This window comes from Miscanthus floridulus, chromosome 1, assembly GCF_019320115.1.
Source record: "Miscanthus floridulus cultivar M001 chromosome 1, ASM1932011v1, whole genome shotgun sequence".
NCBI classification, from domain to species: Eukaryota; Viridiplantae; Streptophyta; class Magnoliopsida; order Poales; family Poaceae; genus Miscanthus; species Miscanthus floridulus.
Window position 1 is genome coordinate 165,041,611 of NC_089580.1, and position 17,361 is coordinate 165,058,971.

The 17,361-nt window shown below is 42.9% G+C and overlaps 1 protein-coding gene and 1 pseudogene across 1 annotated transcript; both read left to right on the forward strand.

Moving 5' to 3' along the window:
• The first annotated feature begins 497 nt into the window (after positions 1 to 497).
• LOC136500705 (U2 small nuclear ribonucleoprotein B''-like) lies at positions 498 to 6,013 on the forward strand. The gene is made up of 5 exons (XM_066496122.1): positions 498 to 674; positions 1,239 to 1,411; positions 2,922 to 3,015; positions 3,883 to 3,959; positions 5,561 to 6,013. The coding sequence occupies exons 1-5, from the start codon at positions 602 to 604 to the stop codon at positions 5,843 to 5,845; spliced, it is 702 nt and encodes a 233-aa protein (XP_066352219.1). The 5' UTR covers positions 498 to 601; the 3' UTR covers positions 5,846 to 6,013.
• A 2,416-nt stretch (positions 6,014 to 8,429) lies between these two features.
• On the forward strand, positions 8,430 to 15,335 carry LOC136500710 (protein SCAR2-like; annotated as a pseudogene).
• The last annotated feature ends 2,026 nt before the right edge of the window (positions 15,336 to 17,361 follow it).

The following is a 17,361-nucleotide window of genomic DNA, read 5'->3' on the forward strand; positions in this document are numbered from 1 at the left end:
ACGACATATGGTGCTCGGTTTTACACACAACCTGTAGCTATTTTCTTCGCTTTTTGACTTGGGCAAAAGTTAGAGGAACGAAAATGAGGCTGGCAAAACACTAAGTCCAAGAAAATGAGGCCTGGAGGATGAATACGTAGTGGGGTAGTAGCTGAAAGAAAGTCAAAACTTCATATCGAACTAACACGTAAGGGACTGATTCAAACGCAAGAGTTTCGGACACCGCACATCAGTTTTGCTCAAGAATTCACCGATGTATAGGTGTGTTTGGGTGCTTCAGTAACCCAACCTTCTCCGCAGCAATAGGGTTGGCCCAGAAAGTGTTTCGGAAACCAGGCCGCTATTCGGCCCAGAACCGTTACCGCCCACAACCCACACACAGGACAGCCGTAGTGTCCCAGCCCAAATACACCGCCTCGGGCCATCTATTCACCCACACCGACTTGGAGCGGGCCCCGGAACAAGAGAAATCAGACCAGAGAAAGGAGCCAACACGCTCTCGCGCGTGGCAAGATTTTACCGGCCCGAAACCGAAAGCACACGCAGCAATCTCTGCGTGTCTTCTTCGTCTTCGGCGGCAGCAGCGGAGGTGGTTGAGGAGATGCTGTCCGGCGACATCCCCCCGAACCAGACCATCTACCTCAAAAACCTCAACGAGAAGGTCAAGAAAGAAGGTACCGCTCTCGTCCGCCTCCACACGCCGAATTCCTCCTAAAACCCTAGGTTCCCGATCTGGGTATTAGCTCGGCGTCGCGTCGCTCTAGGGTTTGGTTAGCTCCCTTGTGTGTAGTGTGCGATTTTGAATGTTTTGGGATTTTGGCTGCAGCAGAGTTCGAAATTGATAGGTTTTGAGCTCCTTTTATGCTTTAACTATGTCTCCCTGGGCCATGTCAGCTTTCGACATTAGGGAAAACTCGTGCTATCCGTATGCCAGAAACCCAGTTGCACATTTAAGTGCGTTTTGATCCACGGACTCGGGAGAAATTCGTTAAATTCTTGTCTTCTTCCACAGAACAAGAACATTGCGCATTTGCCGTGATGGCCTAGCGACAACCCAGCTCAAAAGGTCAGGGGTGTAGTGTTGATTGTACTGGGAGTCATATGTGTGGCCGAGTAATATCACTGCCCAGTGACCAAAACCTCCTAAACGTGTTAATGAATACAATATCTCTATTTTGTTTGATCAACATGAACCATTGTTTTGTTCATTGCTGAAATGCATGTTGTCTTCTGCGCAGAGTTGAAGAGATCGCTGTATGCCCTGTGCTCACAGTATGGAAGGATACTGGATGTGGTGGCCCTGAAAACTCAAAAATTGAGGGGGCAAGCATGGGTGGTGTTTAGCGAAATTACAGCTGCTACCAATGCTTTCCGTGGATTGCAAGACTTTGATTTCTACGGCAAAAAAATGGTATTCCACTTTTATTTTATTTGATAATTTTCCCGAGTCTTTTATCTTTTGTTTTTCCTTTTCATGCCATGAGGTGCATCATAGATTTGTTTTTCCTGGTCATTTTGTTTGTATGTTGAGTGTAGCAATATCCTACTTTGAGTATTGAGCCAAACAATAGAGCAACTCCAATTAACTATATCCTTACTAAATGCTATTAATAGAGATTTTGGTGAAAAACTACCCTTCCAATAGCTTCTCTAAATGGTTATCCAAATATAACTATCTTCTATTCCGGATTTTTCGCTAGCCAAAAATAGAAGACGAGAATGGCTCTCTAGAGTGCACATGAGATATAGAAAAATTGTTGTAGAGTCAAAAGATATAGAAAGCGATTTTTATGCAAATGACTCTCCAAATGATGATTTAGAGAGTGAAATTTAGAAAGTCTCTTGAAGATGCTCTTAGTGCAGGGTAGGCCTGCAAGAGTTTAAGTATTGCAATTTGCTCTGCGATTTATTGCTCAGTTGAGCATCCATGTGTTTCGAGACATCTAGTTGCACATAATAACTGGTCAGTGTTGAAGCGGAAAAGGCTTACCTTTCTCAATACTTTTATTGAATGTTGAGTTCCATAGAGTGATAGGATAGGCACACGTTCTTTATATTTTTGGATCAGCGCACATCTTTGTTTTTGTTTTATATAGGAAGTATGCACTCGTTTCCTCTTATATCTAAACGCTAAACAACTGAAGGACATATCCTTGTCTAGTGCTCTTGGTGAAGCGTCTTGTTTCTTTACCTTTAAGGTCAAACAAATATTTATCTTACCGTCTAGTCACATTATATTTTAAGAAATCAGGATTGGATGCTTAATAATATGTGCTGTCATGTATGAGGGTTCAGAACCAATGTTTTCTGATCGGCTTATCGTTCCTAATCGGTCTGCTACCGATTAGGACGATCAGGACGATTAATCGACGATCAGGACGATTAATCGACCTCTGATCGGTCTAATCGTCCATATAATCGTCCAGCATATAGCAGGACTATATAAGTATATATCATATATGTATGGTATATATATAATATAACATATACTATATATTTATATAGTAGACATCGAGCATTACTATATATTCATATATATATTTATATACCATAGTAGACATCGAGCATATACCATATACTATACAGTAGACATTGAGCATATACCATATACTATATATATATGTATGGTACATATATAATATACAATATACTATATAATATACCATATACTATATATTTATATACCATATACTATATATTCATATATGTCATCCTAAGTGCTGATCGGCAAAGAGACCTAATCGGACGATTAATCGCGATTAATCGACGATTAATCGGACGATCAGGTTTCTTATCGCTCTGATCGAATCGGAGGGCCTAATCAAGTGCTAAGTACCGATAAGGACGATTAATCGCGATTAATCGGACGATCAGAAAACATTGTTCAGAACTAACTTCTTAATTTTTCTTCCCTTGTACAGCGAGTACAATATGCAAAAACAAAATCAGATTGTATTGCAAAAGAAGATGGTACTTATGCTCCTCAGGAGAAAAGGAAGAAGCAAGAGGAGAAAGGTAATTCTAACTACACATCTACATCGTTGAGCTATTATATTCCTGATCATGGTTTATGTGACAAGGCCTGGTGTTTCAGATGTTATAACTGATCAACAATACTGGTTTATATGTTAGGTTACTAAATGTGTGTAATTCTATATCTGAACTAAATATAAAATTAACCTTTCCTCGTTGTTTGTGATAGTGAACTATGACTTATGTCCTTGAACTTACATGTTGTTCCACTTATCTTATTCTGTCTAAACTTGAGCGCCCTCCATTTTGGGGGCACGTCTAGTTTGTTTGCTGGCATTGCTCACCTTGCATGGCTGGGCAAGGCTAGCCTTGTTAGGGCTGGAGAGCCAATTTGGCTTGCTTGAGTTGGCATGGAAATGCTGTACATCGAAATGCTTTGTTGAATGCCAAATTGCCAATTCCTTGCTTAGGCTACACAGTAGCCAGTAAAAGATCCAAACGCACCCTTGGTCTCTAACTTGCAAAAGCAGTTAACTTAGGTCCTATCTTATCAGTGCGATTATGTAACTTAAAGGAGTTTATGCTAAATAGCCTTCAGTATCATATGCAATTTTAGGGACCTGAATTCTTAATTCAAGGATGACCTCTGCTGTTTCGTATGCGGGAGTCTGTTATTTCATGGGCATGTGTTTGGACAGCTAGCTAGTAGTTGGTCAATGGGAAGCAGTCCAGTGTTACATCCTATTTCTGTCATAGTTCTTCATATATGGAACTTGTTTATTTCTTTGCCATGGCTCTATTTTAGTTATGGGTTCAGGAATTAATTTTGTTATCCTCTATTTTTACATTTGGAGTGTTGAAAAATGTGCACTTACTAGTTTTTCAACTTACCTCTTGTTTCTGTTTTAGCTGCTGAGAAAAAACGACGAGCAGAAGAGGCACAACAAGCTGGCCCCAATGCTTCTGCTGCCCAAAGCAATGGAACTGTAAGTTTACTTCTGCTTTAGAAGCCCTAATTCCTTTTAACTGCTGCTTTCATGCTTTGTTATTTAATAAGGCTGTCACAGTACTAGCACAACTGTTGTTTCATTGCATTACCGAATTTTGCCTATTCTACTAGGCCACTAGCCTGTCCTTTGTTAGACCTCATGTATTTCAGTGCTGCATTTAGCTATAATAAAGTTTATATTGTGTTCGAGTCATCTTATTTGTGCCCATGTACACACGAAGGTCTATGGCTTATTGTTATGTGATTAGTTTGGTTCTATGTTCATAATATAAAAAGTCTGCATATGCATTTCACTGCACAGTAATTTTTTTTAAATGTCTGAATGACCTAGTGACATGGGTTAGGACTACCATTATTTTGACAGTGATAGTAAATGTCTTTCCAACCTATCTGAATGGGTTTGCACTAGATTGCTTTGCTTTTAGGGACCAATTGTAAGTATAAAGGCTTACTATGTCAGGATCTGACTATATTCAAGCATTTCTTGTGGCCTATTTGGATGTTGTAATTTTAGAAAACTTTGGTATCAAGAAACTGTAGTTTTATAAGCAATTTACCTCTGCCTATATTGTACTTGACAGTTAAGAATTGCTAATTACTGTTGTGGTTGTCATTTTATTTGCAGTAGTTTTTTTTGTTCTTTCGGCCATTCTATTTAGCTTTAATAAGAAAAAAGAAAATCAAAGTGGAACGCTAATATCCTTTTTTAATAAAGTTAGCAGATAGTACTTTTACTGTTTTACTTCCAGAATTCTTTTTGCCCTAACTCCTGTCACCTGGAAGGTGAGGACAGGCCTGCCACTGATTTGGTACAATTAGGTCGTATTTTAAAGATATATATTAGATTTGGATAAACAATACTTGTTAGGTTCAGAACTGTACATAAAGTTGCCAAAAATCAGCATATAGGTGATGTTAGATGGGGTTCCTAGGAAAAAAATTAGAGTACAAAGCACCAGACCCATCCACTTCTCACTGAGTTCAACCACCAACATTTAGTTGTAGCAGTTGTTACGCGAATCTCAGTGGTATCATTGAAAGATTCAAGGCAGCGTTGGGAGTTTATGAATTTTGTCTACAACTGTAAAGTTTTGTTTGAGTTTTATTGGTCTATGTGGTCATGGCGGAAAAGAGACTACTGTCTGCTCACTAAGGTGTTAAGTATTCTGAGAGTGAGACTAATCCAAGACAACCTCTTGTGTTCCCATATTTAATTCTGGTTTAGGTACATTAGCTCACCCATGTGTTGATAAAATCTGCTGTCATGATTTCTCCCATCTAGCCATCAAGACTCAACTATCAAGCTCACGTTAATGACTCTTCATCTTACATGATGTGGATGTAATGGGAGATTAGTTAGGAAGATTTCATATTCTTCCGTTGGTCCAATAGCCTTCCTGAATGGATCGGCATCCTTATGTATAATAATGTATTTGAATTGAAACAGGCCTAATGTAATTTCATATCTAAGACTTCAACTAATGAAATGTCTATCACTGAAGTTCTAAAATTGACCTCAGTGTTAGTTTCTTTATGCGCCTACTAATGTTTGAGCTTTCTTTGACAACTTGTATACAGGGCTATCAAGCATCTCGTCTGGGCAAGGTTTCACAAGAGCCACCTGCTCCTCCGAACAACATCCTCTTCATCCAGAACTTGCCAGACCAGACCACGAGCATGATGCTCCAGATCCTGTTCCAGCAGTACCCTGGCTTCAGGGAAGTACGGATGATCGAAGCCAAACCAGGCATTGCTTTTGTGGAGTTCGAGGACGACGGCCAGTCCATGGTCGCGATGCAGGCTCTCCAAGGCTTCAAGATCACCCCAGAGAACCCCATGGCTATATCCTATGCCAAAAAATGAGAGGACCCTCGGGAATCCCTGTACTCGTAAGATTTTTGGCTCCGCCTTTCCGAAATCAAGCCACAGTATCTGCTTTCCGGCCATGTATTTTTGGAAAGCACTTGCTTAATTTAGAAGTTTAACTCTTGCCACTTTTAAATCAGGTTTGGTCCTCAGTCTTTATGTTAACTCTGCTTTTGCTCTTGTCAAGTCTGGTATTGTGCCTATATAGGCTGTCTTGATTATCTGTTTGTTGCCTACAGTGGTAGAGGCTGGACGGGTCATGGCCGTATCTCTCGCTTGAAGGCGAAGAGAAAATCATGCCCCCATATCTCCCCCCTGGTCAAGGTGAATGAGTTGTATGTGATGTGCCCATAGTATATTGCCAGAATCAGAGGTGTCGACCAAGTAGTCGCAGGCATGATTGGTGAACACGTTTTTTTTTTTTTTTTTGAAACATGGTGAACACGTATTTCAGTAGTGGGATGGTAGGTTTCGTGGCGGCCTTTTTCTAATGGAATGGGAGGCGTGCAACCTTCTGTTCCTACTATTTGGCCATTATGGGGTTGCTGTTGGCTTCGTGGCCCTCAATTAGCCTGTTAGGTTTGTGTATGAGTAGCTTTGAAGTCGATGAATGTGCGTGTGTGCGCCATGCATCTGCATGTTTGTTCGTTGCGCGAGCGGTCGGCAATGCTGGAGGCTGCGGCGTAGACGTGTGTGCTCGTAGCCTCGAAGTCGTAGGTTTTAGGCTTTTAGCTTTGCCCGGTCCCTTTTCTGGGTGTGCTCCTCTGTTGTTGGTGCTCACCCGTCAGTCCGTCACCCGTGTAAGCTATGCTACTGTGCTGGTCTCATCTGGTTGGAATAGGTGGACGGTTTGGGGTTTGTCGCTGGTCCTGGCGCCGTTTTGTTGTGGCCAATCAAGCATCAAAATCTTGTAGCCTTGTGAATACAGGGCCGGTCCTAAGTTTTTCTGGACCTAGAACGAAGCTAAAATTTTAGGACTTTTTATATAAACATGGTACTACTATTATTACTACTCATTGCTAATATATATACACACATATACAAAATATTACTAATAAGCAATTAACTGAATGCAAAAGCAATATTCATATGAAATAATTCGTATACATACTAAATTACCTTAAAAAATTTAGAGAAGCCATTAGTCAAAATTTAAACAATTATAGAAAGAGAAAATTCACGAAAATTAAATAATTATATACTATCTTTGGGAGTCAAGTGCCTAGCAGATTGAATATTTAAATATTTAGTTAAATCACAGTTTGCAAATACCAATTCCCAAATGATGTCTGTCTGGGTGTCTGAAATCTGAATCACTGATTAACCTTAGCGTTCGGCTGTACATGATTAGGTGACGTTTGGATGGACAATAGGAATGGGATAGGGAAATGAGTGGGAAATAATTGGGCGGATTGGGCACTGTGTTATCACTTCCTAATTCCATTCCCTTGTTCAGATGCTTCGGGAAGCAGCTACGAGGAAACACAAAATAAATAAAGTAGATAAAAAAAACGAGAGAACAGGGTGGGAGCCACATGTAAGAGAGGAGTTATCTAATCTGATAGCTTGTCTCCTTCTGCCTGACTCTCGACACCGAGCGCCCGTAGGCCGCAGTCAAAGAGTCTCGCGTCGTTCTCGGCGTCGCTGCTGCGTCGTCTGCGTTTGTTTCTCGGCTGACAGGAATAGAGTAGAGAATACTACTGCGTACTAGTAACTGCATACCTGGGGAGGGGCCCATCGGCTCCTTGGGCCTGGGACGTCTGTCCCTCTCGCCCCGCCCCAGGACCGGGCCTGTGTGAATAGTGATCTTGTCGTGTAATGCGCGGGAAGGGATCATGTGACGCATCTTTTGCTGGGTAATGTGGATTAATTCGCCGTTGATACTGACGGTAGCGCGGTAGTAAAAAGAGTTTTCGCAAGTCATACGATGTACGTACGAGTTTCAAGTAAATATATATGCCGCCCAGTACTACGTCATGGCGATGATGTGCATGGAAAGATCGGGGTCGGTAGCTATAACTGCTCTCGGGTGGATGATGGGGGATGTTCCTTATACAATATATATAATGGAAAAACAGTGAGGTGTGTCTACGGAAAAACATAGAAAAACGCATTCAGTTTCCATCAGAGAGTAAACATAAGGAGTTTCTTGGCTGTTTCTCATCCGTGACATTGGAAAGGCCTATGGAAAGGTGGCGGAAAGGCTATAAAAAAGATCACGATGATGTCGCAAAATGACGAAGCGATAATGACTGGTGCCAAGGCTACGGCACCCTGATACATTTCACTGTAATCAGTGATCAGTTAATCAATCACGAGAATTACCTTGCGAATCGAACATTAACCGATGCACGGGCACGGCAGTAAATGGGCACGCGATCACAGGCTTCCTTAAACCAGTTCACACGCACCGCGCCAGACCATCCACGAAGAAGCGCCCCAGTCCCCCGGTAGACCCCACCCCACCCCTAGTGGGTCCCGCTTGACCTCCCAGCCCAGGGAGGCAGCGAGGAGGGAGCACGAACATAATCAAGGGACAAAAACTAAACTAACCTCCCTCTCCGAGTCTCCCTCCCCTCCCTATCTCTGTCTCTGCTTGCTCATGTCTTGTGTTGACGCGCCTGCAAGTACGAGACAGCGAGCGGGAGGAAGAAGAAACAAAAGGCCGGCCCTGATGCAACCTCGCCGCAACAGCAGCACCACCACCTCGCCAATCTATTGAGGCGGCTAATTCGTTAGCGTAGCGCGGCGGCCAAAGTGTAACAGGGCCGTGCAGTGCGCTCCTGCCGGAATTGGTGGTCGCCTGGTCGGGCAAAAAGCTACCACGGCAGCGGCGGCAGCAGCAGCAGCGAGGAGGAGGAGGAGGCGGAGCCGTCCCGAGGATTGCGTGGCGCAATGCCCCTGTCGCGGCACACGGTGCGGAAGCAGCGGAATGAGTTCGCGCTGGGCGGCCGCGACCTCTACCGCGCGGCCGACCAGCACGACCCGGAGGCCGTCCTCGATGGCGTCGCCATGGCCGGACTCGTCGGCGTCCTCCGCCAGCTCGGCGACCTCGCCGAGTACGTGCGCCGCACCATTCCCGTCCTTCCTGTCTTGCTCTCCTTTGTCCGCCTTGAATACGGATTTTGCTGTTCTCGTCTTAATTCTGTGGTGGTTTCCGCTCCCGTTGCATTCGATTCGAGCGTCTTCATTTTCCTGGACGAGCTGTTGATGTCATGCATTTCAAATTGCTGCGTCATGGTTCCCGGACCGATCGCTTTTGCTTTGATTTTCGGTCGTAGTAGATCACCTAATGCTTTTGTTATGTTACGTTACGAACACAGACCGGTAGGTTTTCGAATCCTTTCTCCTTTTTGAGAAACGGTAGGTGATTGATGTATTAGACGTTTGACTTTTCAGGTCGTTAACTCATAACTCTGCTGATGGCCTTGTCCTAGCTCAGTAGCACAGACGACAGACCACTGTGCTGTCGTAATATTTCCGTTCCTAATAAGTACTATACTTGTGAGGCCATGTTTAGCCCTTGTTTAGTTCCACCCCAAAATCCAAAAAGTTGCTACAGTATCTGTCACATCGAATGTTTGCGGCCCGTGCATGGAGTATTAAATGTAGACGAAAAGAAAAACTAATTGCACAATTTGGTGGGAAATTACGAGACGAACGTTTTTAAGCCTAATTAATCAATGTTTAGACACTATTTGCCAAATAAAAACGAAGATGCTACGGTAGCCTCAAATTCCAGAATTTGGCACTATGCAAAAAGAAGATTCCCCATCACATCAAACTTACGGTACATGCATGTAGTACTAAATGTTGACGAAATCAAAAACTAATTGCACAGTTTGGTTGTACTTTGCGAGACGAACGCTTTGAGCCTAATTAGTCAACGATTGAACAATTATCACTAAATAAAAACAAAATCGCTACAGTGTAGCTACAGTGTCCTTTTCCGGCGGCGCCGAATCCGGCAGCGAACTAAACGCGGCCTGAATTGTCATCAAGCACTTCTAGCTACCCTGTACCGAAAAATAGCTGCCATTTCTAAGGGGGAAAAGAACAAAACCGAAAAGCTTTTCTTATCGTCATTTATGCAAGAATGCTCTGATTAATTTCTGATACCTGAAAATTGAAGCAAAGAAAAAAAATCAACAAAAGACCAAAGTTTGACCATCATGAATCGCAGCAAGCTGCATTTGCAGAAACCAGAATTTCAGAGAGGAACAGCACAAATTCATATTGTGCTCATGATGCAACTGAACTCCCCCCTATTGTATGGCTGCAGATTTGCTGCACAGGTGTTCCACGGCCTGTATGATGAGGTGATGAGCACGTCTGCGCGAGGGCACGGGCTCATGCTCCGAGTGCAGCAGCTGGAGGCAGAGCTGCCACTGCTAGAGAAAGACTCCTGCCAGAGAGACTACCTGTATGTTGCTTCTAACAGGGGTGGGTTCAGTATCAAGTGCACATTTCTCTTCTGATGCTTATCCTTCACTACTTCTCAATTTTCAGGAAAAAAAAAGCAAGATCAGTCTGCTTTTTTCCCTCATTTGTAAAAGCCATAATTAAATCCCTTTTGCAGGTGTCGATTGGCATTCAAATCCAAGGGTGGACCATGGGGTTGTCACAAGAGGTGACACGCCTCGCTTCATCATGGACTCAATCAAGCAGTGTCGCGGACCACCCAAACTCTTCATGCTGGACAAGTATGATGACCTATCTCTAGTGTGTAGCAACTGAAGACCTGAATCATAACGGTTGCAGCATTGTTCAACATGCAGGTATGATATCGGCGGTGAGGGGGCGTGCTTGAAGAGATACACCGACCCGTCATTTTTCAAGACGGATTCCGCATGTTCTACCTTGCTGCAGGAAGGAATTCAAAATGAAAGAAGACCTCTGAAAGCCATGGTAATAAACACTTCGAAGTTCTCACAAGTTCATATGGATATATTCAGTAGCTGAAGTGAGCACCCTTAACTCTCCTCCAGGAAATTGGATAGACCCAGTGAATGCTGGAAATAAATAGATTGAATATTTTTTCTGCCAATTGCTATACGTTTTTTTTTCTTATATCGTGCACTTAACAAAAATCAGCTCCACCAAAAGAGAGAACGACTTCGTTCGACTGATTTTGTCCCACTCTTGCAGGAGATCAGGCCTAACCTTCAGAATGCTGAGATTTTCCGACCCCCAAATGAAGCCGACAATTTCTCCAAGTACCTTTCCTCTTACACTCTTTGAAATGTATTAATAATGCTATTGTTCTGCTAACTTATTCTAAAAACGTTACTTTGTCCATCTCTGTAGACTGGAGACAGATTTATCTGGTGAAGCTATGGATGAAGTTCCTACATACCGCAGACGACTGAAGTACCGCCAATTAAATGGATCTGTATTTCAAAGCTTCAGACCACATATGCAGAATCTGTATGAAAGCCTTCATCAGAGGATAAACTCGTGACAAGTGACCACTCAAAAGTGCATATATCTATGAATGATTCGCCTGAATCAGACACTGAAGAGAGAGACATCATGTTAGACACGTCCGTCAACATGGAAAGAGGCAAGGTCACTGTTCGCAAGAACAGATCAATTTCTGAAGAAGCACTGTCACGTTCTTCAGATGCTCGGTCAGCAGGAAGCAGCAAGGGCTACAACTCTGAATTTGATATCTACATGGATGCATTAACCACGATGGATTCTGAAGTGGAGACAGATTCGGAACACAGGGGCCATGGGCAATGTACCTTCGATCGGATGGATTCAGACAATAGATTCTCCAATGCTCAAAACACCATGGCATCGAGGACTAGCAGCTTCGAGAAGAAAGACAAGTCAGATGTTGCCTCAGCAAACAGATATATGAGTAACAAGTATGAAGAAGCCATTGTCTCCACACAAGACACCAAACCAGTTGTTGGTGAACATGAGAGGACCAGCTCATTAGAGGAACTGCTTGACAAAGAAAAACCAGCTTCTTGGGATCATGAGAGGACTAGCTCCTTGGAGGAATTGCTCACCGAAGATTTAAATGCTCCAGAATCTGGACTAAGAGAGCAAGCTGCTGAAGAACAGAGCTTGAATGGCAGTGTCAACAGTGTTGTATCAAATGGCACACAGATATTACTAAGACCAAGGAAGTCAAGGAGAATTCCAACATCGCAACTATTTCCTTCAAGAAAATAGCAAGCAAGAGGTCCAAGTATGTCGGTAGCATGGAGCTCATTGCTTCAAAAGTTGGCATTCTGCCGAGGAAACCTCTCCAAGAAGCATGACCCTTTCTCTGATTCCCTCCGGTACATGGCGAAGCAACTCCTTGAACTGAAGTATGATGCACTCAAGATAGAGACTTATATGACTTTGAAGCAAACTGTGTGGGATGTGATGTCAAGTACAGGAAATTTATGACCCTCTGTTGAAATTAAGGAGAGTGATGTGCACAAAATTCCGTCAGATTCACCTTTTGATGATGTGGGTTCAAGAAAAATGCCTGCAGGAAGAAGTAAACCATGAGCTGGAGCATGATGTTCCACCCTACTGACAGTCCACATGATTCAGTCCCTGATGAAGGAAATGTATTTCAGGACTCCAACATGGTCTACTTGGCAGGCATCATTACATCTTGCAGTTTCCAAGAGGAAGAAGGATGTGCAAGTACTGCACTTGATGAGAATTCATCTACGGGAGTAATCAACCATATTTTGGAGCATGCTCAAGAGAGTTCGAGGAACATCTTGACAAGGAAGTGAATGAGGACATCCATACAGAAGTCATTCCTGAAAATGCATCTGATAAGTGTGAAGACTTGAGCATTTACATGGAGCAGGTGAATGTGGAAGATATTGAGGAAAGCAATAAATCTGATGTATATGTATTGGATGATGAAACTGCCGAGTATATAGAAGAGCAGTTAGTTTCAGATGGTATGATCTCTTCACCGGCTTCATCCAAGCAATCGGATGATCCTTGCCAGATAACTCCACTCACTCTCGCAGATGAAGATGATACAGTGGCATGTAAGATCTTGGACAACCCTGAAGTGGAGCATATTACATTGTCAGAAACATTCACGGATATTGATCTACCTAATGTGGTAACTGAGTCGGTAATCAACAGCGAATATGCCATGCCAGATAGTGAACAGTGCTATTTACATCCAAAAACTACTTTTGGACAAGATCCTATTCTCGGCAGCTATGAAATTGTAGGGAAAAATGGGCAAGTTCCACTGTGCAGCTCAACCACTGCGGCTATAACTCCAGAACTAACTGTAAACACAGAGGAAAAGCATGAGTTTCACCAAGCTGTGTATCAGGAACCATCGAATTCATTAAATAGCAGTACTGAAGTTTTTGGAGATCCACTAGCTCCTGACTCCAGAGATGTTCCACCGTCAGTCATCTCAAGCTTCGATTGGATGCTTAATGGTGCAATGCAGCAGTCATTCAATATCCTTCCTTCTCATCCAACTAATGGAAATGCACAAGAAAATGGTTCTTCTGAAGATGCGCCGCCACCGCTTCCACCTCTTCCACCAATGCAGTGGCGAACAAACAAGCTACAGACAGGGTCATCACCGTTATCTGCAAAGACCGGAAGACCACCAAGGCCAAAACCTCCAGTAAAACAACAAGAAAGTGAAGCTGCTTGGGTTCTTCAGGAAAAGAGTCTGCACAAAGGCTTGAATTTGCAGAATGAAGTAGTGCAGGCAACTATTTCTAGTGACCATGAGATAAATCAAATCCATAACATGGATTGTCAAGAAAATCATCACCAGGAAAGAGAGGAGTATGATGGCCAGGATTCTAATCCATTTCCCAAGTCAGAAGTCGAATGCTTGTCAGAAGTTGCTTCAGTAAAAAGTGAAAATCTGCACACATTGCAGCTACGTGAGCTTATAGTTGTTCCGGAAGAGGCATGGTCAGTGTTTGGTAATGTAAAATTCATACCAGAACAAGAAGGAAAACACCAACTAAGCAATGGACTTTCTGTTTGCAATGGCTTGTGCACCTCTGATTTGTCAGCACAAAAGACCAGCCAGAAGCCTGATTTTTTTGCAGATTATAAGGAAAAGGAATTTTCAGCTGCAGGTAGTGACAAAGTTGCAGATTCAGAAGAAAACAGACCAAATGGTGCTATTAAACAGGAGGGTATGCTGAATCCTGACTTGCCAGCGCAACAGAAAAACGACGAACATGATTGTGATGACAAGGCAAGGGAGTTTTCCTCTGCATTAGAAGAGGAATCGTCAAAATCACCAACTCATGCAGTCCCAAAACCACCTAGATATCCTCTACTTCTTGTTACTTCTCATGACAGAAGCATGGTATGTGGGACTCTTTCATATTTGGTTTTAAATGATTTTAATATCCTCACCTGACCATTTCTCTTTTACCCTTTTATATAGCTAAGAAAGGCTCCAACTTTGGTTCAGCCTTCGAGTCAGCTTTCAGATGAGAACAACACACTTTTGGAACAGATAAAGAACAAGGTAATCCTTGTAGGGTGGATTAAGCCACATCACCATCATTACAACGGTTTCTTTTTTTTTTTCTAATGAAAGCAAATACAGTCAAATTAAGCTAAAAGTGCCTTAAATCAATTTGACTTGTTTCACAGTCTTTCAACTTGAAGCCTGTTATTGCAAAGAGACCAAATGTAATGGGTGGTCCAAAAACGAACTTACAAGTGGTGGCCATTCTAGAGAGAGCCCATGCGATTCGCCAGGTTACAAGTCATTCCATTTCTTCCTAGCTACAATTTCGGTCGATTATAGCTGTATTATCTATGATTAAACGATAATTATTTCTTTTAAAACAGGCTGTTGCTGATGACGATGACGAGGATAGCTGGAGTGAGTAGCTGGCTCTTCCTCAGAGCAATTCATTTCGGCTGCTGATGTTTCACTAGTGCTTGCGTCGATCCAGACCTTTGTGTCCCTGTTCTTGCATGGAGCAAAATATGGAATGGAGCAGGATCCCATGCCAAGACAGCTGATTTGGACCAGGTGATGTCCATGGATGGGCAGGATAGAAGCAGCGTTAGCAACTGCAAACATAGTGTGCGTCTCTACTGTACTATCTGTAACGAGTTTCGAAGCGCGTCACATGTTTATTATATCTTTCGATACGCCTCCTGAAAATTTCATGTGCTTGGTGAGGATTGTTAGATTGTATACGCCTCCTAGGACTAGTTTGATTTTTGTAACTCGTGAGTGTGGGGGATATGACCCCCGGTATCCATAAGACAAGACATGGACCGCATCATTAGGGGAGGTCCAGCCCATAAGATCAAGACCTACGGTGCTCGGCTCTGATCGGCGTGCACCGCAAGGCAACCAGAAGAATCTTGAAGACAGAGAAAGATCTGTTCGGATATGATAGATGTCATATTCCTTGTAAATACTTATCATATAGCCGAATAGATCTAGATCTAATCGACTTGTAATCCTTCCCCCAAGACTATATAAGGCGGGCAGAGACTCCTCTCGAAATCATCTCATATTCAATACAATCTAACAAAGACACATGACGTAGGGTATTACATCGATCAGACGGCCTGAACATGTTTAAATCACTGTCTTTGTGTCTTGTGTCACCATCTAGTTCCTAATCACGCACACCTCTGCCGATCAATCTACCATCGTGGGTATCCCTCGGTGGACTACCGAGCATCTTTTATCGACAGTGAGTGTACAGAAAGAAGCATGATTGTTGAGTTGTTTTGGACAAATCTAAAGCTGCTAGAGCATGCAACTTGACTGTATGCTCTAACTTTGAATCAGACAATGGCCGCTTGAGGTAAGTTTCAGGTAACAGAAGGTGCTAGGTGTCGGCACGGAAATTCATCTAATGTCGGGCACACGAACAAGCCGGAAGGGTCCGCTCGATAGAGCTGGAGATCCGCCTGGCTTCAACGCAGGGATGATCGATCCCGCGTACTCCTCCAGAGACGTGCCAGTCAATTTGACCCTACAATTGACAAGGGGAGAAAGTTTATCAGTAATTTAAGGTGGAACATGCCAGTCTGTGCTCAGACAGTTCTAAGTATGCCGCTTCGGGAGCAGCCAGACGTGAAAGGCGACTAAATAGCCGATCCGCACAGAAATCGGCTGTTACGGACTGTAAAACTTATGAGTAGCGATTAATTTCATGTTGATAGGTACAATACACGTATATGTAAATAAGATCATCAGCTAGATAGATATTGCTAATGTAAACCATTAAGCCGATGAATCTAATCAGGAAAAGATATATCACACGAACGAATCGATTATCTGATACGAACGGATCTACAAACGCTCTGAATTTAATCTGTTACCACCAACAGTGAGGTTCGACCGGATCGATGACAGCTATGATGATAGCAACAAACTAAAACCGAAGAATCCACAAACACATCCGTACTTCGACAGGCTTTCCGAAAGACATGCTATACGTGAAGACTCGGATGAATCGGCTAAAATAGCCGATTCAGGTGAAAAGGACTACAACGTGTGAACAATCGACTATTTCACACGAATAAACCCGTAGACTCCTTAGACTCAACCCGCTATCCCTAACAGTGGGGTTTGACCGGATCGATGCAGCCGTAAAAAAGACGACGAATCAAGCCCTCAAAGCACACAACTCTATTCACGCTTAACAGAATCATGGACGCACACCGTAGGCGTTAACGCACAGACGATCGGCTATTTAGCCGATGCAAGCATAGCAAACAGCTAAGATCACGTCTAACTAGGAACATATCTACTAACTAGCATCCCCTAATCTACAGTGCCATCAGTGCGGATCGACCGGATCGTTACAACCATAATGGTGAACTATAAACCAGATTCAACTAGCCAGCAAACTTCTTCAAGATTATTCGTGCCTCAACCACGTACTATGCACGATCAAGATCAAAGTAAAAACAGCCGATGAAGCATAACCCGTCGTTCAGAGTAAGAAATATCATGTTGTAACAAAGCGAACGACAGACTAAAAGAATATAAAGCCGATCTAATTCGATCTCGATCGGGTGGATTGATATTGCTGTAAACTAATAACAATGAAAAACATCAGTAAGATCGGTAACTTTGAAAGCATCTAGGCCCCTAGTTGGGTTTCGGTGATTAATGACAATACAAGATTACTATGACTAACGTGTGTTTTGCAGAGACAAGTAAGTTAGGTCATGGTAATGGAGATCAATTGGACAATCAAGGTTGTCATGCCCCTATGATGAAAATCGTTTCGGTTTTCAAAGGATGGACAACAAGGTTAAGGATGACTAGTTCTAAGCGTCGATTGGAGTTGGAGTGACACTTAGAGTAGTTTAGGACTTTGTTTTTCCTTTGGCCGTACTATTAAGGGGGGTATGGACGGGTAGTTTGACCTAGGTGAGGCTAGTGAGTTAGGTGTGGTGCACACTTGTTAAAACTAACTCTAGGTAGCTCCTATGAATGCCTAAGATCCTTTGGAGCAAACTTCATTCACATATGATTGAGAGTTGAAAGTGAATGGAGGGTCAAA